The sequence below is a fragment of the Panthera pardus genome, unplaced genomic scaffold (genome assembly GCF_024362965.1).
Source record: "Panthera pardus isolate Hobbes unplaced genomic scaffold, ASM2436296v1 HiC_scaffold_12, whole genome shotgun sequence".
Taxonomy (NCBI): Eukaryota; Metazoa; Chordata; class Mammalia; order Carnivora; family Felidae; genus Panthera; species Panthera pardus.
The window spans coordinates 84,555,035-84,580,258 of NW_026526677.1; the positions used below are offsets into that span (position 1 = coordinate 84,555,035).

Consider the following 25,224-nt stretch of genomic DNA (forward strand, 5'->3'; position numbering starts at 1 on the left):
CCTGGATAGATGCAGGAGGTATTATGCTAAGTGAATAAAGACAGAAAAAGACAAACACCCTATGATTTTACTTACGTGTAGAATCCAAAAAAACAAATGAACAAGCAAGAAACAGACTCATATATACAAAGAACAAGGGCTTCTGAGTTGTTCTGTCAGTTGAGAGTCCGACTCTTGGTTTTGGCTCAGGTTATGATCTCTGTCATTGGGTCGAGCCCCGCATCAGTCTCTACACTGATGGTGCAAAGCCTGCTTGGGATTCCCCTCTCTCTTTGCTTCTCCCCTACTTACTTTCTCAGAATAAATACAGAGAACAAACTGCTGGTTGCAAGAGTGAAGGGGGTCAGGGGATGGGTGAAGTAGGTGAAGCTGATTAAGAGGTACAAATGTCCAGTTACAAAATAAGTCACAGGTATGAAAGTTACAGCATGGGGAATATAGTCAATAATATTATAACAACTTTGTATGGTGACAGATGGTTACTACACTCATGGTGGTGAGCATTTGGTAATACACATAATCTTAAAATCATTATATTGTACACCCAAAACTAATACAATGTTGTATGTCAACCATACTTCAATAAAAAATGCTTGAGCAACACTTAAGAGCAATTGGAATGGATGGTTTGGAAGATTTCAATCTGCATTGTAAGTCATACTGGTAAATTTAAGTTGGATATGATGTACGGGGTATTGAAAAGTAGTGAATTTTGTTCTGATCAAGAGTCTCTAGAAGATGTATTTCTGAATTCTAGTGCCCATGTATTAAATTAAATCTCTGTGTTACCTAAGGTTTATGCTGAACCTTCTTATATCTTCCATTCTTTATGTACTTCCAAGTTTTATGGGTTTTAATAAGCATTATGTTTGGAAACATAGTAGCACTTGGTAAATTTTGTTTAGTTGTTTAATTCCATATCTAATGTTTCAGTTTATCATATCTTGGGTTTTCAGTATGTAGAAATTCAGGCTTGGCTTGGGGACATGAAGGGGAAGACATAAAAAAAGGAAAACCAGATAAGAAGAGCAAATTGAGTAAAATTAGTTGTCAGAAAAGAAACTCACTGTCAGGTAGGAGAGCTTATAAATAAACACTTTCCTTTAAAATCAGGGTAAGTCATCTGAACATCTGGATTCTGGAATACCTCAAGCTCTGTGCTAAGGACATCTCTGATTTCATGTGGTCTCATTAACAGAATCTCTTCTCTGATAGCTGTGCAACACAGCTGTATATCTTTTGAAAATTCCAGACTCCTGCAATGTTGAAAACCTCAGACACTGAGCTTTGAAGATGCTTTTTTAATCTATTGAAATTTTTGAACTCAGATACAACTGGGTTGTTATGTAATATTCTGAACATGCATAAGTTCACAATATGAAAGTTCCTGAAGTCCAAACTTAGGGGTTTGGAGAGTAAGACAAACTGGAGACATTCAACATTAAGTGTAATTATCTGCCATGCTTATATTTACTTGCTGTTTTTTCCTCTAAGTACATTATAAACTATCTTAAGCTAAAGCATTGGCTACCTAATAAGATTCTCACAAATTTCATTCTTCTCGGTATCAGTATTCTTAGTGTTATTTTCCCCTAGAAAATGAACTAACACTAGACAATGTGGATTGGACTACTACTGAAGGGCAGTTAGAAGTGGTCCTTAGAGTTAAGCTTTGGTAGTAGAATTGAGGGGCAAAGACTAGGTCTGGGGTGGAGGATGTATCCTGCAAATAAATGTGTGTAGCAATGGAAAGGTTGCATGAAGCAAGGGAAGAATGGAGCCACTACTGTGTTATATTTGGTGACCTGGACTTTTTTTTTTTCACTGTTGAGAATTTATAGTCTGTAAAATTTGGTAAGTTTAAAAAGTATACATAAGAAAAATAATCATAATCTTACCAGGACAATGTTACAACAATTTAACATTTTTATATATTTGTCATTTTTCTGTAAATTTTTAGAAATAATTGAGTTCATACTTTAAATATCATTGTTCTCTACTTTTTTCATGCCCTTGTTTAAAATTCTTGAGGGACTTCTATTACTCTTAGTATTAGCTCAAATTCTTGAGCCTTTTTTTTACCTGTCTGTTTTTCTCTCCTGTCAGTTGTCCCTTTGCTCACTATAGTTAGCTTTCCTGGTTTTTATTTTCTCATAGCTGCTCAGAGATACTGTACATGTTTCCCAGTGCATATATTATCTGGCCACCGTTTTGCAGGGTTGAATTACCTTCTCATCAGATTCAATCCCAAATGTCACTTCCTTAAGGGAAGCTTTCCCTAATTCTTCGGATTAGTACTTTCTGTTATATGCTTTCATAGCCCCCTATACTTTTCTTGATAGCCTTTGTTGCAAATATAATCAATAATGTATGTAGAATTAGAATGCTGTATATTGGTTATGTACATATTGTTAGAACGCAGGGTTCCAGAGAGCAGGAATTGTTCACTGAATCTCCACTATCCAGTACAGAATGTGGTAGGTGCTTAGAAACACTGTATTACATATTTTGGATACTAATCCTTTATCATTTATGTCATTTGCAAATATCTTCTCCCATTCAGTTTGGTTTGCTTTTAGTTTTGTTGTTTCTTTCACTATGCAAAAGCTTTTTATTTTGATATAGTACCAACAGTTTATTTTTGCTTTGATTTCCCTTGCCTCAGGAGACAGCTAGAAAAATGTTGCTACAGCCAATGTCAGAGAAATAACTGCCTGTGCTTCCTTTAGTTTTATGGCTTCACGTACCACTATCACATTTAGGTCTTTAATCCATTTTGAATTTATATTTGTGTATGGTGTAAGAAAGAGGTCCACTTTAATTCTTCTGCATGTAACTGTCCAGTTTTTCCCAACATCATTTGTTGAAAACACTGTCTTTTTCCTGTTGCATATTCTTTCTTCCTTTGTTGAAGATTAACTGACCATATACTTGTAGGTTTATTTCTGGGTTTTCTATTCTGTTCTATTGATCTGTGTGTCTTATTGTTGTGCCAGTACCATACTGTCTTGATCTCTTCAGCTTTGTATTATAATTTGATGTCTGGAATTGTGATACCTTGAGATTTTCAAGACTGCTTTGGCTACTTGGGGTCTTTTGTGGCTCCATACAAATTTTAGGACTGTCTGTTCTAGTTCTATGAAAAATGCTGTTGGTATTTTGATAGGGATTGTACTCAACCTGCAGATTGTTTCAGGTAGTACAGACATTTTAACAATACTTACTCTTCTAATCCAGGAGCATGGAATGTCTTTCCATTTCTTTGTGTTTTCTTCAATTTCTTTCATCAATGTTTTATAGTTTTCAGAATATAAGTCTTCCACCTCCTTGGTTAGGTTTATTCCTAGCTATCTTATGGTTTTGGTGCAATTATAAATGGGATTATTTTCTTAATTTTTCTTTCTGATACTTCATTATTAGTGTATAGAAATGCAACAGATTTATGCACATTGTTTTTGTATCCTGTGACTTTACTGAATTCATTTATCAGTTCTACTAAGTTTTTGGTGAATCTCTCAGGTTTTCTACATATGGTATCATGTCATCTGCAAATAGTGAGTTTTACTTCTTCCTTACCAATTTGGATGCCTTTTATTTCTTTTTGTTGTCTGATGGCTGTGACTAAGACTTCCAGTACTATGTTGAATAAAAGTAGTAAGAGTGGACATCCTTGTCTTGTTTTTGTTTCTTTAGGGCTTTTTATATACAGTGTCATGTCACCTGCAAATTGGGAAAGTTTTACTTCTTCCTTACCAATTTGAATGCCTCATTTCTTTTTCTTGTCTGATTGCTGCTGCTAGGACTTTCAGCACTATGTTGAATAGAAATGATGAGAGTGGACATCCTTGTTCGTTCTTGATCTAAGAGGGAAAGTTTTCAGCTTTTCGCCACTGAGTATGATAATCCTTTTAATGTATTGTTGAATTTGATTTGCTAATATGTTGTTGAAAACTTTTGTGTTTATGTTCATCAGGGAATCTGACCTGTAATTTTCTTTTTTTGTAGTGTCTTTGGTTTTGGTGTCAGAGTAATGCTAGCCTCATAAAATGAATTTGGAAAGCTTTCTTCTGTCTTCTATTTTTTGGAATATTTTTTAAAGGATAGGTATTAACTCTTATTTAAATGTTTAGAAGAATTCAACTGTGAAGCACTCTAGTCCTGGACTTTTGTTTGTTGGGAGTTTTAAATTACCAATTGAATTTCACTATTATTGATGTTTTCAGCTTTTCTGTTTCCTCCTGATTCAATATTGGAAGACTGTATGTTTCTAGGAATTTATCCATTTCCTCAAGGTTGTCCAATTTGTTGGCATATAACTTTTCATAGTGGTCTCCTATTATCCTGGGTATTTCTGTGTGTTGGTTTTAATTAATTCTCCTCTTTCATTTCTAATTTTATTTGAGTCCTTTTTATCTTGATAAGTCTGACTAAAGGTTTACTAATTTTGTTTATCTGTCCAAAGAGCCAGCTCTTAGTTTCGTTGATCTTTTCAAATGTTTTGTAGTACCCATTTTCATTTATTTCTACTCGGATCTTTACTGTTATGTCCTTCCTTCTAACTTTAGGCTTTTTCTTTTTTCTAGTTCCTTTAGGTGTTAAGGTTAGATTGAGATCTTACTTGTTTCTTGAGGTAGGCTTGTATCACTAAAAACTTCACTCTTAAAACTTCTTTTGTTCTTTTGTTCTAAAACCCCAAAGATTTTATGGTGCACCTAGGTGGCTCAGTCAGTTAAGTATCCAACTTCGGCTCAGGTCATGATCTCATGGTTCTTGAGTTCGAGCCCCGTGTTTGTGGGTTTGTTCCCATTTTTTTGCAACTGATTGCCAGTTTCATAGCATTGTGGTTGGAAAAGATGCTCAATATGATTTCAATGTTATTAAATTTACTGAGACTCATTTTGTGGCCTAAAATGTGATCTATCCTGAAGAATGTTCCATGTGTATTTGAAAAGAATGTATTCTGCTATTTCTTGATAGAACGTTCTGTATATATCTGCTAAGTCCATCTGGTCTAATGTGTCATTCAAGGCCACGGTTTCCTTATTTTCTGTCTGGATGATCTATCCATTGATGTAAGTGGGGTTTTAAAATCCACTCCTATTACTATTGTATTACCATCAATTTCTCCCTTTATGTCTGTTAATATTTGCTTTATCTATTTAGTTACTCCTATGCTGGATGCACAGGTACTCAAAATTGTTATATCCTCTTGTTGGATTGATCCCTTTATCATTATGCAATGATACTTTTTGTCTCTTGTTACAATCTTTGTTTTAAAGTCTATTTTATCTGATAAGGTATTGCTACCCCAGGTTTTTACACTTCCATTTACATGAAATATATTTTCCAACCCTTCACTTTCAGTCCATAAGTGTATTTAGGTCTGAAGTGAGTCTCTTGCAGGCAGCATAGAGATGGTTTCTTTTTTTAAATCCAGTCACCCTGTCTTTTGATTGGCGCATTTAGAACATTTACATTTAAAGCAATTATTGATAATACATATTTATTGTCATTTTGTTAACTATTTCTGGTTGTTCTGTAGTTCTTTTTTCTTTTCTTCTTTTCCTCTCTTGTTTTTTGTTTTGTGGTTGTTTCTCTTCCTTGTGATTGATGACTTATTTCAGCGTTATACTTGGATTCCTTTCTCTTCATTTTTTTTTTGTTATATGTTTTGTTATACATTATATCTATTACATGTCTTTGATTTGTGGTTACCATGAGGTTCACATACAACACCCTAAGTATACAGTGGTCTGTATTAAGTTGATGGTCACTTAAATTCAAAAGCATAAAAACACTATATTTTTACTCCTTCTCCTCCATGTTTTATGTATATGAAGTCATAAATTTCATCATTTCAACAATCCTTTAATATTTTAGATAAAATTAATTACTCTTGTCTTTTAACCTTCATACTAGCTTTATAAAGGACTGAATCTTTTATATGTTTGCTTTTACCAGTGAAATTTTTCCTTTCATAATTTTCTCACTTTCTACTTACTGCCTTTTCTTTTCCACTAAAAGATGTCCCTTTAACATTACCTGTAAGGCTGGCTTAGCGGTGATGAAATCCTTTAACTCTTGTTTCTCTGGGGAAATTTTATCTCTCTTTAAATTCTCAATTATAATCTTCCCAGGCAGAATATTCTTGGTTGCAGCGTTTTTTATTTCACTTTTTCCCCTTTCAGCACTTTGAATATACTATTCCACTCCCGCTAGCCTGCAAAGTTTCTACTGAAAAATCAGCTGAAAGCCTTATCGGGTTTCCCTCGTACATAAATAAATAGTAGTTTTTCACTTGTTGCTTTTAAGATTCTTTAATTCTTGACATTTTAATTATTATGTGTCTTAGCACAGACCTCCTTGAATTCATCTTGTTTGGGGCTCTCTTTGCTTCTTGGACCTGGATGTCTGTTTCTTTTCTCAGGTTAGGAAAGTTTTCAGCTATTATTTCTTCAGATAAATTTTCTGCCTCCTTCTCTTTCTGGGAACCCTAGAAAGTAGATGTTAGTGTGCTTGATGCTGTACCAGAGGTCCCTTAACCTATTTTATTTTTTTTCTCTCTGTTTTTTTCTTTTCTGTTTAGCTTGAGTGCTTTCCATTGCCTTGTCTTCCAGATTGCTAATCCATTCTTCTGTATCCTCTAATCTGATGTTGATTGCCTCTAGTGTATTTTTCACTTCAGTTATTGTATTCTAAAACTCTTATTGGTTCTTTTTTATACTTCTCTCTTTGTTGAAGTTCTCACTGAGTTCATCCACTGTTCTCTCAAGTCCAGTGAGTGCCTTTATGACCAATACTTTGAAGTCATTATCAGATACATTGTTTATTTTCATTTCATTTAGTTCTTAAGTTTTGTCTCACTCTTTTGTTTGAAGCATATTTCCATATCCTCATTTTGTTTGATTTTTTGTGTTTGTTTTTGTGTATGAATTAAGGAAAACAGCTATGCCTCCCAGTCTTGAAGGAGTGGCCTTATGAGGGAACATGCCCAGTGCAGACTGTGAGTGCCTGAAAGCTTTAGCTGACTAGCTGGAACTGAAGTGGGCACGAACCAGTGGTCCTGAAGCACTCTGTACCAGCCACCCCAGCAGGATGGCTAGAGTTGGACTGGGCACAGCCTAGGGGCCTGATGGGACAGATGGAGCTGAAGTGGGCATAGGTCAGGGCTCTGTGCAGAGGGTGCCCTTTTGGGACAGCAGGAGCTAAAGTGGTGCTCAAGTATTTTTCAAGTGTTTAAGAATTAAGGAAAGCAAGGTTCTTTGGGATGTATGATTAAGAGCTTTGGAAGTGGTGGGATGGAAGTGAGTGGGTAATACAAAACTGGTAAATGTAGATTTGTCAATATTTCTTTTGGTGTCAAAATTTTAAATGTATGCCACTGCTTTTGACATGGAATGAAACTCTAAATTAATTTAAGGAGGAAACCCAGGAGGGGTGCCTGGGTAGCTCAGTCAACTGAGAATCTGACTCTTGATTTCAGCTCAGGTCATGATCTCACAGTTCATGAATTTGAGCCTGACATCAGGCTCTGCAATGACATGTGGAGCCTGCTTGAGATTCTCTCTGCCTCTGTCTCTGTCTCTCTCAAAAATAAGTAAAAATAAATAAATAAACAAACAAACAAACAAACAAACATTAAAAAAAGAGGGAAGGGGGGAAACCAGGGAATTGGGTTGGGATTATATTAATAAAGTTGGGTTCTACTTCCAGCTAAACCACTTAATATTTATGTGATCTAAAGCTGGTGACTGAATTTCTCTAGGCCTCAGCTCTCTTATCTTGAATAATCTTTTACAGCAGGGGTTCTCAACTAGTAGAGATACTGCTATCCACAGAATATTTGGAAATGTCTGGAGTCATTTTTGGCTATCAAAACTAGCAGTCCTACTACTGGCATTTAGAGGTCAGGGATGTTGCTAAACATCCTACAATGTACAGGACAACTCACCATAACAAATGATTATCCAGCTCAAAAGGTCAACAATGCTAAGGTTAAGAAATGATGTCTCGGGCGCCTGGGTGGCGCAGTCGGTTAAGCGTCCGACTTCAGCCAGGTCACGATCTCGCGGTCCATGAGTTCGAGCCCCGCGTCAGGCTCTGGGCTGATGGCTCGGAGCCTGGAGCCTGTTTCCGATTCTGTGTCTCCCTCTCTCTCTGCCCCTCCCCCGTTCATGCTCTGTCTCTCTCTGTCCCAAAATAAATAAATAAAAAATGTTGAAAAAAAAAATTTAAAAAAAAAAAAAAAAAAAAAGAAATGATGTCTTAGGAGTGCCTGGGTGGCTCAGTCGATTAAGTACCCAACTCTTGATTTTGGCTTAGGTTCATGAGATGGAGCTCTGCACCAGCCTCTGTGCTGACAATGCAAAGCCTGCCTGGGATTCTCTCTCCTTTTCTCTCTGCCCCCCCACCTCAAAATAAATAAACAAGAAAGAAGAAAGAAGAAAGAAAGAAAGAAAGAAAGAAAGAAAGAAGAGGAAAGAAAAGAAAGAAGAAGGAAGGAAGGAGAAACCATGTCTTATGAGATCTTTCAGCTCTAAAATCCTATAAGCTATATATCTGTGTGAGTTGAGAGGGGTAAATATTACCTTGGTGGGTAGAAAACTTAACACAAGATGATTAAATGAGTTGCTGAGATCATCATGTACATCAGTGACAAAGTATAGATCTCCTGATAACCACTCCAGTTACTGAGAAATTAGATTTGGCCTATGAGACAGTTCCCTCTTCCAGAGAAGTCCAACATGAATGACTTTCAAAAGAAGAGGACTTTTTTTTTTTTAAGTATCTTACCTACCTAGGTTTGTAACAAGACAGATTCCAAATTTTGGCCCTCCAATGAATGAGTGCCTCTAACTTTGAGCAGTAGTTAATACATTCAGACTCTCCAGACTTCAACTAATGCTTTGAAATAAATAAAAATATAATCTGTGAGAGAGAGCTGGGAGCCCAGAATTTAATGCCTATAATGCTCTGGTTTAATAACAACATATGGTTTTAGCATTTTTTAAAACTATATATTCTTTGGGCCTTAAAACAGAGGTATTAAAAAAAAACAGAGGTATTTTATTTGCTTAGTTACAAAATGTTTTCCTTCATACTCCCATATGCAAAAAAAGAAAAAAAAAAAGCACTTCATCTGAAGGACTGCTAACATTATATGGCACACTTATCTGAGAACATGAAATTCTGTCACTTCATTTCACTAAGGGTTTGGGAAAAGGCAACCTAAAACTCTCAGGTGGAAATAGCCTATGAAACATGGAGATCTATTGATTCATAAGGCATTTTCTTATCCTGAACTCATCCATTCTTAATATCTATTTATCTAATAAGACATTTATTTTTAATGTAAACTCACTGATTTATATTGGCATCCCCTTTACTAAAGATATGCTGAAATTCTCACCGATGCTTTTTATTATTGAAAGTTTGCTAGTTCAGACATGAAAATTTCCCAAAGCATGAAAGGTCTAATCCTTTCTACAAATATCATTGAGCCATTTTTTAAATCCCAGAATGTCAAAGAGAATTTTTTCTTCTTTACTCTTGAAACTTAAAACTAGTTTTTTTTTGTTTTTTGGTTTTTGTTTTGTTTTGTTTTTAATTAAGGACACTATCTGTACTTTAGATGAAATGTCTTCCCTACATAGAAAAAAAAAAAATTAACTGGCAATCTCATCAAAATAAACCATCAGGGAAGCTTTAATAGAAGAAAGTTCCTTGGGGTGCCTGCATGGCTCAGTCAGTTAACTGTCTGACTCTTAATCTCAGCACAGGTCTTGATCTCAGGGTTTTGAGTTCAAGCCCCATGTTGGTCTCTGCAGTGGGTGTAATCCTACTTAAAAAAAAGTTCCTCTAATTAGGATTGTAACCTAAAGTTTTGGAGAACCAGAGGTCTAATAAAACTTGAGCACCCAAAAGGAATAAAGCAAAGAATGGTAATAGTTTACATTTGTAGCACTTGTGAAAGTGTGTAGCATTTGGCAAAGTACCACTTTCACTTACTGTCTCAATTGATCCATGTAACAATCCTATAAAGTGGGTATTATAATCTCTTCCTAGATTAAGAGAATAAGTCTGAAATATATTAGGAGACAATTATAACCTCAAAACTTGAAAGTATCAGAGATCAAAGTGGAAAAGTAGAAACCAGGTCTGCTGGCTCCAAATTACTTTAAAATAAAGATTAAGAAACATAAAAATTAGACCATGGCTTCTCATCTGTCAAGACTGTAATATGTTTGAACAGAAATACTTGTCAGCCCCCATCTAAAACAGCTAGTGAAGCTCCTACCCCTTTCTCAAACCCACAACCCCCTTTTGCCATACTGTTCTCTCATCAATGAATATCTGTATACCTATATCTGTACACCTACTTCAAGAATTATGCTAGGCATTAAGACAAGGTTTCTACCCTCAAACTGCAAACTACTTGAAGAGTCAAAGGTACACAAATAGGAAAAATATACTGCCATTAATAATTTAAATTAGGTCAATCTAACATCCAAAGATATGATTCAAATTAGAGTATAATTAGTGTACACTAGGTTTTGTGCAGCCTGATGCTATAATTTTGAGTCCCTCAATAGGAAAATGAATACAAAATTATGAATACAAAATTAGGTAGTAAGTGAATATTTATTAAGAAAGAGAACAAAAATCACAAAAAAAATTATAAGTTTTAAAAGCTGGCCACACAAATATCACAAAATCTAGACATATAACAATATTTTCATTAATTCCTTTGGTACTCTACAATCTTTCCTTTATCTTGAGATTTTAAATCACCTTATCATATGCCAATCATTTTGTAATATTGCCTATGAAAATAACAATGATAATTAAGATTTTCTTTCAGCATGATTAATAAAAAAATGTAATATTGATACTTTAGGAAAGTTTCTGCTTCATAATTCATTATTCATTATTGGTAATATCACAGGAAAATAAAATATGCACTATTGGCAAATCATGCAAAGTGTTAAGTATTGTTGTTAAATTTGCAAAAACTTCTATCTAACATTTCGTTCACATTTAAGCTGTACGACTTCAAAATATTTTGAGTTTTCTTGAACAGTGACAAATCTTAAATACTCTGACATGAGAAAACTCATCACCTACTTTTCAACCACATACTCACTATAATGGCATTATGAGGGCTTAAAAATGGCACTCACAGTAGGCTCTACAATTTCATATCACAATCCTCGTAAGTCAAACAACATGGCTGAATATTCTCAGAAGCCATTCTTACACTGAGATGGTTAGCAATAACAGCTCTATATACCAGTGACCATGGACCACATAAACAATTCCACTAAAACCAGAACTGAATGTGTTCCCAACTCACTTCCCCTTAGCTGGGGAAAATGCCTGTGACCATTACAATACTACTCAGAAGTATGACAGAGGGGAAGGCAAAGTGGAAGAAGAGAAAAATCTTAATTGATTATAGCTATGGCATCTAATTTATGCAAATTTAAGGACATATTGCTAGCATGAAATCCGGGGCCTTAAAATTTTTAAATTTTGTTAATGTTTATTTATTTTTGAGAAAGAGAGAAAATGAGCAGGAGAGGGGTAGAGAGACACAGAATCCAAAGCAGGCTTCAGGCTGTCAGCACAAAGCTGGACACAGAGCCAAACCATGAGATCACGGCCTGAGCTGAAGTCAGAGCCCCAAACGACTGAGTCACCCAGGTGCCCCAAAAGGGGTCCCTTTTTAAGTGAGGAGTCCAAAAGCATAAGCTTGATAAACTTCACTTTAAACTTGCTTCTGAATAATTAAGGATCAAATGAACTGTAGTAAAACAGTAACAGTAACAGCAACAACAGTAATAAAGTAAATCTCTACCACTTACTGACTAATAACAACAGCAAGAACAAAAAACAAACCTAACACTAAAAGCGTATTGTTTTGCCTGACTCTCTGCAGAGCACTTTATAAGAATTATGTAATTAATTTTAATTTTGCTATATTAATTAGTGTTACCTTTGTTACCATTTATTTAGATACTTTGATGGCAGCTTTACATATAGTCACTGGTTTGAAAAACAATCGTACAAAGTTACACATTATCACTATTTTTTACAGTAAATTTTTAAAGTAAATTAATTTTGGCAAGTCATATAGCAGAGCTGAGACCCAAATCTTGGTCTAGTTTATGCTCTTCTTAATAAATAGGAATTCAGAAGAGGACAAGATCACTCCAGGTTAGAGATCTAAAAAAGACTTTACAGAGAAGTACACTAAGCTGGACACTAGGGAATAAGTAGGAATGAAGAAGAAGACTATACTCCATATTTCAGGGTAGACGGGCCATGATAATAAGATAGAAATGGAATAAACAAGGGTTACTCAGAAGATAATAATGAAACAATTTTACAGAGATAAAGAACATGCTCCAAATCATGATTCCCAATAAAAAGTAAATAAAGTCTTATGATCTATGTTCCCTTTATTACATGGCCATAATCTTGCACAAGAAAAAGAGAAAGAAACATTTCTCTAGAATCCAATGCCTCAATGAAAAGGGTGGCTGTGGACAGGTAAAGAATTGCCTCACCTCTGTCATGAGGAAACCCAAGTCTAGTAATCTCTCCCTTGAAGGCAAAGCAGTGATTTCCACTGGAAACTAAGGCTTTACAACCAAACATATCACATTATCATCATGCTGTAGGCAAGTCATGAGGCTTAAAACCGGGCCTCTAAATTCCAATTACATTTTCTTCCTCGAGGTTTCATTAAAAGTAGCTTTTAAAATATATGAGCCAAAAGGTGCTGCTCGCATATAATAGAAACAACCAAAGTTTTAACAGATTTTATTTACCCTACATGTAGAAAACGTACTTGACAAGAAAAGCACAGAAAGTAAAACCTGGGAGTTGAAGAAAGAACAAAACACAAAAACATACTCCTTCTCAAGAAAATTACCTAACCCTGAACTCACTCTGAGGAATAGTTTGTTGTAATTTGCAAACAGCATGTGGCATATTAGCCACAGAGTAATAGAAGGAGAAAATATTTATTCTGGCTTCAGTGAAGTCCCTCATCCAATGTTATGAAACATCTTCAGGACTCTTCTCTCATCACTAATGCCTAAGTAAAAGAAAGAGAGTGAGCCAGGGAGGAACAGAGACAGCGAAACCTGCTATAAACAGACACCAGACATAGATGGAAGAGGAATTCCAGCAATAATTTCATCTTGGCATTTCACTCTGTCTTTCATATGGCTTACCCCTGCATACCTCCTAGAGCTGTACTGACATGATGAAACACTGAAAATTATGGAATTAAGCATGTCTAAAGTTACATGTATGCTTTGTTTTCCATTTAAATCAAACTCTTCACTCTCTGACTTACCTATAGAGAAATTTAAATTGGAAATGTATAGAGAATATAACCAGATGTTTGACACTAAGAGTCATAATATATAAAGAGTCTAACAGAAATGTTGGGCTATAACAGAATTAATGGAAAGAAGAAATAACATAAGAATAAAATAACATTTTTGTAATGCTCCTGAACTCTATATGCAGTAAGCATCTATTTCAAAAAACATTCATTCTAAGGATGTGTTCCCCATAAGGATCCTGAGCCCTAGGGCAGGTTTCTCAACCTGAGGTGTATAAATAATCTTCTGGGGGCTATAAACCCCCAAAAATAGTATATATTTTTTTAAATATATGTACATAAGAATACCGTTTGGAGGAAAGGATCTGTAGCTTTATTTCCTATGAAGTATTCATACCATAAGCTACTTCACCAATGTATCTGGACAGTCTGAAACAGTGCCTATTAAATTAAAGACACTTAAATATTTGTTCTTACTGAACCAGTGTTCTAAAGCCTCACAACTAAGGTTCTAAACTGGTTCTTTATTACCAGTGGACTTATGGTTAGAGTGAAGCTTCATATCTGATACTAAGAAATCAAACTGAATTAAGAACACCAATCTAACCAAATAGTTCTCAATTTTTTCTTCAGGGTAAACAAACACAGAAACTTTTTTTTTTTTTTAATGTTTATTCATTTTTGAGAGACAGAGTGTGAAGGGGGAGGGGCAGAGAGAGAGAGAGACAGAATGTGAAGCAGGCTCCAGGCTCTGAGCTGTCAGCACAGAGCCGGATGCAGGGCTCGAACCCACGAATTGTGAGGCCATGACCTGAGCTGAAGTCAGACGCTTAACTGACTGAGCCACCCAGGTGCCCCAAGAAACACAGAAACTCTTAAAACATTAGACATAGTAAGGCTGTAGCAGATTTAAAAACAAAAAAAAACAAAAAACAAAAAAAACCCTGAGGCTCTGAAAGATGAATATTCCCAACCTCTTAGAGTTCAAACCAAGTTTACCTGTTTCTAAAACACTTCTAAACTTTCAGTAAAGAAAGAGATTTTTGTAAACTTCTAATGCACTTTTAATTAACAAATAAACTAATCCAACTAACCAGTTAAAAATTCTCTTAATTTCTCATAAAATCACTTCTTTTGATGTGAAACTCATATAGTTAAAGTGAGCCATCTAATAAGGGGAATGAAATGTATATGTTTTGCTGGTAGTGTGAGAGGAATGGTGTTTAAATTACTTTCAAATGATTTGGATTAAAACCAATATTATCTCCCCAAGGTCCAAATATGAATCACATGCAATGCTGGGAAATGAATCCAGAATGCCTAACACCCACGATGCTGTGCTCCTTCCTTCAACCAGAAAAGTATCTGAAAGGCTACAAACAATGGAGCCTTCCCAAGATGCAGTGGGTGGTTTTCTTCTTCCCAGTACATGGACTGATCAGCCTTTCAGAGAACCAGCATTTCATTCTGTAGGAATCTGAATCTCAGATTCAGATATCAGCTATAAAGCTCAAGGTTACTTTTACATTTTACCGCTGAATGTCTTCACCTATACCTGTTCCTAGCAGAGTAAGAAGCTGCTATTTCAGGTGCCTGTCTAGTGCAAAACAGCTGTAATTCTCCAAATTTTAAGTTGCTGTATCTTGAATGATAGATGGTTGCTTCTCAGAGAATCCAATCCACAGAGATTATAGTTGTACAACTGGGCATATCTTTAAAATAATATAGCCCCATCCTCAAAGCAGTGATGCTTAGCAAGAATCATGCAATCCTTTCCTTCATGCATACCACAACCTCTCTGAGTATATATGTGCTCTGAAAACACATAGTCAATATTTTTTATTTTATATCTGAAAACTGAAAACAAATTGCCTTCACAATATGAACATTTAAAGAAACGTATGTGACTCTTATGTTAATCAAAAGGGGGACCAGGGGCACCCGTGTGGCTCAGTCGGTTGAGCATCCAACTCTTGATTTTGGCTCAGGTTATGATCCCAGGGTCGTGGGATCAAGCCCCACATTGGGCTCCATGCTCAGCATGAAGCCTGCTAAAGATTCTCTTTTTCTCTCCCTCTGCCCCTTCTCCCCACTCACGCTCTCTGTCTCTTCAAAAAAGAAAAAAAAATAAATTAAAATGATCTTTAAAAAAGGGGGGGGGGTGGGGGCAGGTTAAGTAAAAGCTGAGATTCCTGTTTCCAGCAGTATGGATTAGATACTTCAAAAGGCCTTTTCATTCCAATAACAAGGTTCAATGCACACCATAGTTTCTTATATACCTCTGGGCTCCCAGGAGATGGGGGGATCTGCAAAATAAAACAGCCACAGGCTGAAACCAGAAAGATAGGTGGGGGTGTGACTCTGAGAGCAAATGCTCATTTTTAACACTTTAGTGGGGAGACTGTGCCCTTGGGCCAGCAGGAAGGCAGAGAAGTTGAGCATCTTCAAATAATCCCAGGGACCCTCAAAGGAGTAAAGTCATCCCAGGTGGCCACTGTCTGGTGGAAGCTACTCTCATAAGAAGCATCATAAGGTCAGACCCATATTTCCACTAATAACGATCAACCAAGTGTCAGCTTATGAATAAAAAAAAACAAACAAACCACCTTAACAGTCATAAGAAACAACACACATTAGATTTTGATCTCCAGGAACTTCAGATACCTAAAGTATCAGATAAAGATTATAAAACAGCTACACTTGAAATGTTTTTTTTGAAAGGACTTAGGGGTGCCTGAGTGGCTCTGTCAGTTAAGCTTCTGATTCTTCAGCTCAGGTCATAATCTCACGGTTCATGGGCTTGAGCCCCACATAAGGCTCTGCACTGACAACACAGAGCCTGCTTGGGATTCTGTCTTCCTCTCTCTCTGCCCTTCCCCCACTTGCTATCTCTCTCTCTCAAAATAAATAAAAATAAACTTAAAAAATTAAAAAGGACTTAAAAATATGAGCAAGCAAAAGAGACCAGATTATAAAAAGAACCAAGTAAAAATTTCAAAAATGAGCAATATAATTGGTGGGAAAAAAAAAACTCTATGTATTGGTTAAATAACAGATTAGACACAGCTGAAAAAAAGAGCTGTAAATCAAAGCTAAATAAAACCCAAAATAGCACAGAGGGAATATGAAATTATGACAGAAAGGTTAACAGTCTTGAAAGATAGAATGAATATATATCTGATCAGAGTTCCAGAAGGAAAGAATTAAGGAACAGAAAGTAGACAGTATTTAAACAGACAAACCTTAGAATTTTCAGCAAAGACATAAAGTCATAGGTACACAAAGTATAGCAAATTAACAAGGAAAATAGTAACATTTCAGAATGCCAAAGACAAAGAAGAGATCTTTAAAGTAGCTGGAGAGAAGACAGGCAACCTAGAAAAGACTGAGGATATGATGAACTGAAGCACAGACTTCACCACAGTAATAATGGAAACCAGAAAGCATCTAAGTTACATATTCCAGTTTCTAAGACAAAATAACTATCAACCAAAAATTACACATCCATAAACCTATATTTCAAGAAAATAAATATATTTTTATATATGCATAAAAGTGAATTGAAGATCAAGAGGCCTACCCTGAAGGAAATGAGCTTGAACTTCCTAACCAACCTTCCCTCTCCAATCTTCTTGAATATCAGATTAATGCTCCTAAAATCATATGATCATATCACTTCCCTGCTTCAAACTGCCACATTAATCTCTAGAACCTACCTAACAAGATCCAAATTTCTTAGCCTGGCATCGAAAGCACTTTACAATCTAGTTACTCCCCAATGTTCTTTACATGGACGATCTGGCTCCTTAATTTACTAACTGTAACCTTAAGTTAGGTAATTAACCTTTCTGAGTCTCAGATTCATCATCTGCAAAATGAAACCTATAAAAACTGAATTCGGAGATCAATTAAAATAGCCCAGGTGAAGCTATCAGCACATTGCCTGCCACATAGTTTTTAATAAATGGTAGGTGGTATTATTTCTTATTATAACTCATTGGTCCTAAAATACAATGTAGGCATTTCCAACTCCATGCCTTTGCTCAACATTTCCTTCACCTTACTGGCCCCCAACACCTCCATTCCCCCCAAATCTGCACTAGGTAAATCAAAATTATCCCTAAAAGTCCAGCTCCTTCTTGAAATTCTTGTCTACCAGGCCAGAGCAAGTAAGTGCTCTCACTTCTAAACACATTAAAACATTTTCCAAAAATGCTATTCTGTTAACTATCCAAACTGCATGTTTCTTCTGGTCTAAAGAGGTGTTCATCTTAGATTTTCCTGTTTTACTCATGGAAAGCTTTACAGCCGTTAAAACAGAGACTGCCAAATAAATATGGATTGGCTGTTTAAGTTCTAATACCCTGATAGAGATACTTTAGAGGAAAAACAGGAGCGGGGGGGGGGGGGGGGGGGTAGGCAGCTGTCTTAGGATTCACTGCATTCTTTGTAACCTTCCAGACAGCTGTGCTTCATTCTAAAGACATTATACATATTCCTTACAGAAAAACATCAGACAAGGAAGTCCATGGTGGGCAGGAAGAAGAGATAAGGATACATCAGCTGACAGCTCTCTTCAGGAAACATCTTTCAGAGTCTATTTTCCAAGGAAGTCAATTTGACCTGGTGTTCCTCTCACCAAAGACAAAGAAAACAGTTTTCCAGGAGTCCAGCTAGCACAAAGGAGGTGTTCAATAAATGCTGGCTGACTCTGAACAGGCAGACCAAAGCAACTACTCAGATTATTTTGCTTGTTTAAACAAAACAAAAAAACAAGAAAACAAGGTAGTGAGGCAGATTTTCTCATCAGCTCTTTCAGTTTTCCAATTAACCATTTGCTGAGGATGCCACAGTTGGCTCCCCCACCCAAAACCCAGTAACAAGCCTCTCAAATGAGTCACAAAGAAGACATGATCAAACAACTGAATCAAGTTAGCCCCTCCCTACTTCATTCACTGTGGCTGACATTAATTAAGGTTCACAATCAACATGCTATCACATTGAACTAAACAATGTTTTTCCATTTTAATTTTTTTTTAAAGTAGGCTCCGTGCCCAGCATGGAGCCCAATGCAGGGCTTGAACTCATGACCCCAAGATCAAGATGTGAGCTGAGATCAAGAGTTGGATGTTTAACTGAGCCACCCAGACTCAAAGTTTTTCCATTTTTTTTTAAAGTTTATTTATTTATTTTGAGAGAGAAAGAGAGTAAACTCATGCGCAAGGGGCAAAAAGAGAGGGAGAGAGAGAATCCCAAGCAGGCTTCACACTGTCAGCATGGAGCCCGATGGAGGGCTTGAACTCACAAACCGTGAGATCATGACCTGAGTCACTCAGGCACACCAAGTTTTTCCATTTTAAAAGAAAATCTTTAGGGGTGCCTGGGTGACTCAGTAGGTTAAGCATCTGACTTTGGCTCAGCTAATGATCTCACGGTTCATGAGTTTGAGCCCCACATCCAGCTCTGTGCTGACAGCTTAGAGCCTGGAGCCTGCTTTGGATTCTCTCTCTCTCTCTCTCTCTCTCTCTCTCTGTCCCTCCCCCACTCACACTCCGTCTCTCTCTCTCTCCCTCTGCCCCTACCCAACTCACTCCCTGTCTCTGTCTCTCTCTCAAAAATAAATACACATTAAAATAAACTTAAGAATTGTCTGGGATCTTACTTATGCTTCATTACAGAGAAAGAAACCTGGCTTCTCAGACCATGAAGGAAAAGCAGGAAATGACCCATAGCTTAAATAAAAACATAATAAATAAAAATTAAAAAATAAAAGGAAAACTTAAAAAAAGAAAAGAAAATCTTTACTACTGTCAAATCTAAAATTCCACTATTTTATCTATCAGAGGCCAAAACAAAATACAATTTTTTTCATTATTAAAAAACATCCTCATTAAACTTGGGGGGAAAATAAAGAAAACTTGGGAAAAAGACAAAAGAATCAGCCAGAAAAAGAGAAAAGTAGAAAACAATCAGCCATAAGACCTACCACTCAAAAACAGCACCTATCAACATTTTGGTTCATTAGATTCCAGGGTTTTTTTTTTCCCCCTAAGCATAAGATTAGTTTTTGCATAACTGTAATCATATGTATATGCTAATCCTACCTGCAGCTTGTGTCACTTAAATTATTCATAAACATTTCTCCATGTTTTTTTTTCTTCTTAACCATGTATAACTTGCATACATGGTAAGATTTTTAAATTAAACCAAGAAATACTTACCGTTTGCTTTCTTTCAAAGAAACTACTGCAGTAAAAACTAAGAATTCTCAAAAGTTCCGGGGGGCCACTGGAGCTAAGATACATAAAAAATGCCTAGACACAGAGGAAGTACTTAAGATAGTTAACTGACTTACAAGTGACAAAGAGAATATTTACTATAGTCATCTCTAGAAAGATACAAAAGAAATGAAATTAAGCCTCGGTTTCTAATGAGTTTTTAGTGTCATTGAAAAGATAGAATGTATTTATACCCAATAATTGAAACCCAATGTAATTCAGCATACAACTATCCTTGCTCTTCAAGAGCTGGGGATGCTTTATTCATTTCTGCATCCGTAGTATGCACAACAGTGCCTGTTCAATATATTGAACAGATATTCAATGAATGACTGCTATACTAAACTGAACTACAAACTAAGAGTCATGCTTATACAGAAATAAGAAAGGTCACTGAGAGACAAGGTTAGGTTAGGCAGAGTAGGAGTATGAATATAGCATAATTTGACTTTGGCAATAATTCACAGAAAGAAGTCTGAACCATAGAAGCTTTGGGATTCTGTGAAAATGAAAAATAACATGAGAAAAAAAAATGTTTGTAGGGGCGCCTGGGTGGCTTAATCAGTTAAGCGTCAGACTCTGGATTTCCGCTCAGGTCACGATCTTACAGTTTGCGAGATCAAGCCCTGCATCGGGGTCCATGCTGACAGCGTGGAGCAGGCTTGGGATTCTAGCTCTCCCTGTCTCTCTGCCCCTCATGCATGCTCTCTCTCTCTCTCAAAATAAATAATAAATAAATTTTAAAAACTTTTTTTTTAAAGAAATATGGGGTGCCTGGGTGGCTCAGTCAGTTAAACGTTCGACTTCAGCTCAGGTCATGATCTCGTGGTTTCTGAGTTCAAGCCCCACCTCAGGCTCTGTGCTGACAGCTCAGAGCCTGGAACCTGCTTCGGATTCTGTGTCTCCCTCTTTTTCTTTCTTTCGTCCTTCCTTTCTTTCTTTCTCTTTCTCTCTCTCTCTCTCTCTCTCTCTCTCTCTCTCGCTCTCCCCCCCCCCCACTTGTGCGCATGCACGTGCTCTCTCGTGCGCCCGCGCGCACGCCTCCCACCTCTCTCTCTCAAAAAATGAATAAACATTTAAAAATTTTTTAAAATGTTTGTATAGTTTTAACTTATAAAAAGTTTGATGTTTCTACACAATCAGCATTGAAACTGCCACTGACCATATGAACTACTCATGGGAAATATGTAACATAGAATAGATACTTAAAAACAAAGAAAACACACCACCACAAAATACTACAGTATTCCTTTAAATCAGAAACAAAGGCTAATTCTCAGGAAGCTTTCTGTATGTCATGAAAAGTGGCAAAGAGGCAGTAAATTAAAGCTTTAGATCTCCATATAGAGTACTATGGTGGATACTGTCCTTGCTAAACTACGTGTAAAAGAATGTGCTTACCAAAACTTTCTTTCAGGATCTCTTTATACTCCAGTGAAGCTATTTGCATATATGGTTAGCATTCAGAGGGTAGAGAGAGCTTTGAAATCTGTATTCAACCCTAACAGCATCATACTCACACCACCTGATTCTAAACATATCTTTAAAAAAAAAAAAAAAAAAAAAAAAAAAGAATCCAGCTTCATGAATAGAGTATCATTCAACAGCCTCCATACATCCTCACTTCATTCATACACATATTTTCTTTTCTTTTACCCCACTTGTGCTTTGAAAAAATTCAAAGAATTTATGGAGAAGGAATCTGCTAATATCACATCTCTAACAGCTGCTAGCTTGATATACTAAATCCATAGCTCCTTCAGTTACATTATGTGTCCATTTCAGAAAGTGTGCTTAATTACAAATCTGGTTTCTTTCAGAACTGTTCTAAGCCTATCCTACTAGGCTTCCTTAAGTGCAAGTTACACAGACCTTAGGGGCTGGTGTATGATAATTTTATAATTTTGTCTGGATATAATACTGCAATTACTTATGATTAAGTACCTCTAATAGCTATCCATTCAGTCTCTGAAGCCTGAACTCATGAATAAATGCCTATCAACAAGTCATTTGAGAATGAACAGCTGATTTGAGGCACTGCATAATGCAGGGCAGGTGTTCTTTGCTTTTCTGCACACACACACACACACACACACACACACACCTCACACACACACACACACACACACACACACACACACACACATCTGATAGCAATTATATCTGCCAGAAAATTTAAAAGGAATTATAACATAAAATAAGTCATTCTTAAAAAATGGTTTAGAATACTTTTCAAATTTTTTTCCAGGAAATTTTAATTTTTAGATTTTGCTAAACTTAAGCACACAAGCTTGTTTTATATCAAGAATACAAACTATTACTGTTTTAATTCTAAATGAAGCACTTCTCTCTAGGACATCAAAAGATTTGGAAGCCAAAAAATATTACTACATAATCATTCAAAAAGGCCATGTGGCATAACATTTGTAAGGTTGAATTGCACCTGTCACCAATACAACAAAAGAATATTTTATATGCAAACCACAAAGCTTTGAAAATTTGATAAATTATTAAACTGATGCATAACAAATCGACTGTCAAATGAAATGACACAAGTAACCACAAATTAATTAACAGAAATAGTTCAAAACTCCCAAATTTAAAACGCATAGGCTATCACCTTGAGCAAGTTACTGCATCTCTCAGTCTGTTTCTTCATGCACAAAATGAACAAAATAATTTTAACAATCTCTTAAAGTTGTTAGTAATATGAAATGAATTACATATTAAATTCTTAAACAGCCTGGCAAAGGTTAATAAAGAATGTCCTGTATTAGGAACAACAACAAAAACAATGTATTATATCAGGAACAATTTTTTTTAAATGACAACAGTGAAAAATAATAGTATTTGAAAAGAATAATCATAAAAATAAAAAAGACAGAGCTGTCATGACCTGCGGAAGAGTAAAGTTTTCAAGGTATTATAGTGTGTTTAGAGTACACACAAAATAAGAGAAAAAGAGCGCCTTACTGAAAAAGATAGCTATAGCCCCTCAAGGTGTATTAATACAACCTACCACCTTGATTCCTTGTCATCAGTCCTATTTTGCAAAATTTTATTCTTCCTCCTATGCTCTGCAGGTAAATCCCAGCCCTTAATATCAAGAAAGCCACAAACCCTGTACCTCCAGAAAAACAAAGTAAAAAGTTAATGGTATACAAAGTCCTTAGCATCTTCTAGTTTTATTAACAAGCAACCAAGTTGAAATTCAACTGCCAAATGTGTCTGCAATAAAAACTGCAAACTTTCATGTGAACAGAACTTTTCAACAATGGGGAGTTGTTCCAGTCTGTGAATAGGACAGTGTCAGTGTGACCAACAAAACTGGGAGCTGGACATTCCTGACACCCTTGTCCCCTGGCTAGCCTTTGATCATTTATATCTCCCAACCACATGTTTTTGGAAATCACTTTCGGGCAAAGTATATGACAACACCTACCCATATTCTGAAACTTATCCTTCATCATAGAGCCCTGTTTCCACAGCTTCTGCCTCAGACCCTCACTTTTATCTACCACCATTATGAACATTCCACAAGAACGAACATCAAACACAGGAGTGCTTTGTTTTTCTGGTCTGTCCACCCCCACTCCCAAACAGTCACTTTGTGTTTTAATTTGTATATTTTGGAAAACATCACGGGATGACAACAGCAACTGAGCCAAACAATAAATGACCTAAGAACTATAAGACCTCATCTGGTTACCTGAGGATGTCCTGCACAGAAGTGTTGTGTAGTGTGCTTTAGGTAGACATGGGTTTCAGTCTTTACTACTCACTCAGGATGCAGTCTTGGAAAGGTGGCTTGACTTAGGTCTTAGTTCTCTTATTTGAAAATGGGTTAATTAAATCCACCTCACAAAGCTATTGTAAGCTCTAAATGAGAAGATTTCAAAGTGCCTAGTATATAGTACATGCTCACTAAATACAAGCTACGTTAGACCCTCCATCCAACTGTCCTGAGACACACAAATCTAAGAGAATTCTGGACAGTGGAAAAGACAAAACAAAACTCCGAAGTTTGTCAGTGTCACCTGATGAAAACGGCCAAGATGCTATTTCAGGGTAAGGGTCTGCAGGGTCTCCTGGGCCAGGCTGGAGACAAAAAGGATACTTGATTGAAATCTATGGCATTTTATTTCCCCCAAAGAAAAGTTGGGTTTGCCCAATTCAGTTCCTTTTGTTTACAACAAGAGAGAAATGAACAGCACATCCCCAGAGGGCTGTGACCAAGAAGGCAGGCCTCAGAGTTGCGCTTCGCTGGTACTTCGGCAGGCCCCTCACTGTCGACTTCTAGGCAACGCGCTCGCTCCGCAGTGTGTTCTAGCAAGTTCCGAGCCCACGCCTAAGCTTCCACCTTCTTTCCAGAGAGCGGTGCCCACCGCCCGGAACCGGCCCACCGCCCGGAGGGAGCTACTCGGGCCTCGCACCGGCCCCTTGCACCCCCGCAACGACCCGGCTGGAACCCCGCCCAGAGGCCCCCGATCGACCCCCTTCCGCCGGGACGCGGGCGCGCGCCGCTCCTCCGGCCGAGCCCCCAGCGTCTCCGGAGCCGGGACCGCTATTCCCGCCAGGAACCACTTCAGTCGCTCCGGGCCCGCTCTGCTCCCATCCGCCCCAAATCCTCCTCTCCCAAAGGCAGAAACATGCACACTCACCCCTGAAAAGCAGCAGGAGGAAAAAGTCAGACAGCCGGGCGCAGAGCCGGACCGTTGGCAGCCGCCTCAGCGCCATGTCTAGGGGAGCTGAGGGGCCGCGGACGCGCGGCGCAGCTAGGCTTCCCCGTGCGCATGCGCCCTGCCTGCCGGGGCCCCGACTACCCGCCCCTAGTTACCATAGCGACCACCTGGACCAGCACAGCCGTCACCATAGTAACAAGGGAAGCTGAAATTTGGTCGCTATGGATTCAGGGATGCTCAGGACCCAAGCGTATGAGGTCTCATTCAACGAATTTGATGGGAGGAGATAAAGAAACGTGTTCAAGAATGGGGCGGGGTAAATTTCCATAGCTATAAAATGAATGGAACACTACAGATCAGAGAAGGAGCACTCAATTAAAACTTGGAAATGAAGTATTTCCTCAAATTATTTCCACAAATCCTTATTCCACAAATAAGGATGCATTCTAATTGTCTTTAAAGCATTATAGCCTGCACCTCTTTTGAGTCACTGATTCCAAATGTGATAGAAGCAAAAAGCGCTGAAATCTATTTAAAACATAAGCAAGACATATATTATGCAGAATATAAAAGTGATGTCTTTCCAGGGCGCCTGGGTGGCTCAGTCGGTTGAGAATCCGACTTCGGCTCAGGTCATGGTCTCAGGGGTCCTGAGTTCGAGCCCCACATCCATATCTCTGCTGTCAGTGCGGAGCCCTCTTTGGATCCCCTGTCCCTCTCTCTCTCTCTGCCCCCACCTCCGCCCACATTCTCTCTCCCTGTCTCTCTCTCAAAAATAAACATTTTTTTTAAAAAAGTGATGTCTTTCAACACAATACATAGTTTCTGTGGTAGATCAAAAGCATGATGGCATGCCCATAGTTTATTCTGCAGAAAAGCAGGATGATAATTCTTTGCTCTGATTTCT

The 25,224-nt window shown here is 37.3% G+C and overlaps 1 protein-coding gene across 2 annotated transcripts in view; it reads right to left on the bottom strand.

Moving 5' to 3' along the window:
* JAM3 (junctional adhesion molecule 3) overlaps window positions 1–25,224 on the bottom strand; it is a 123,024-nt gene that overhangs the window by 60,157 nt on the left and 37,643 nt on the right. The window contains exon 1 of one of the 2 annotated variants that reach the window (XM_053900242.1): window positions 24,297–24,428. The exons of the other annotated variant lie outside the window; for it this stretch is intronic. Within the exon in view, the coding sequence (XP_053756217.1) occupies window positions 24,297–24,372 (76 nt within the window). The 5' untranslated portion in view covers window positions 24,373–24,428. Of the gene's footprint in view, window positions 1–24,296; window positions 24,429–25,224 lie in introns of those variants that run through there. 2 annotated transcript variants of the gene reach the window in all.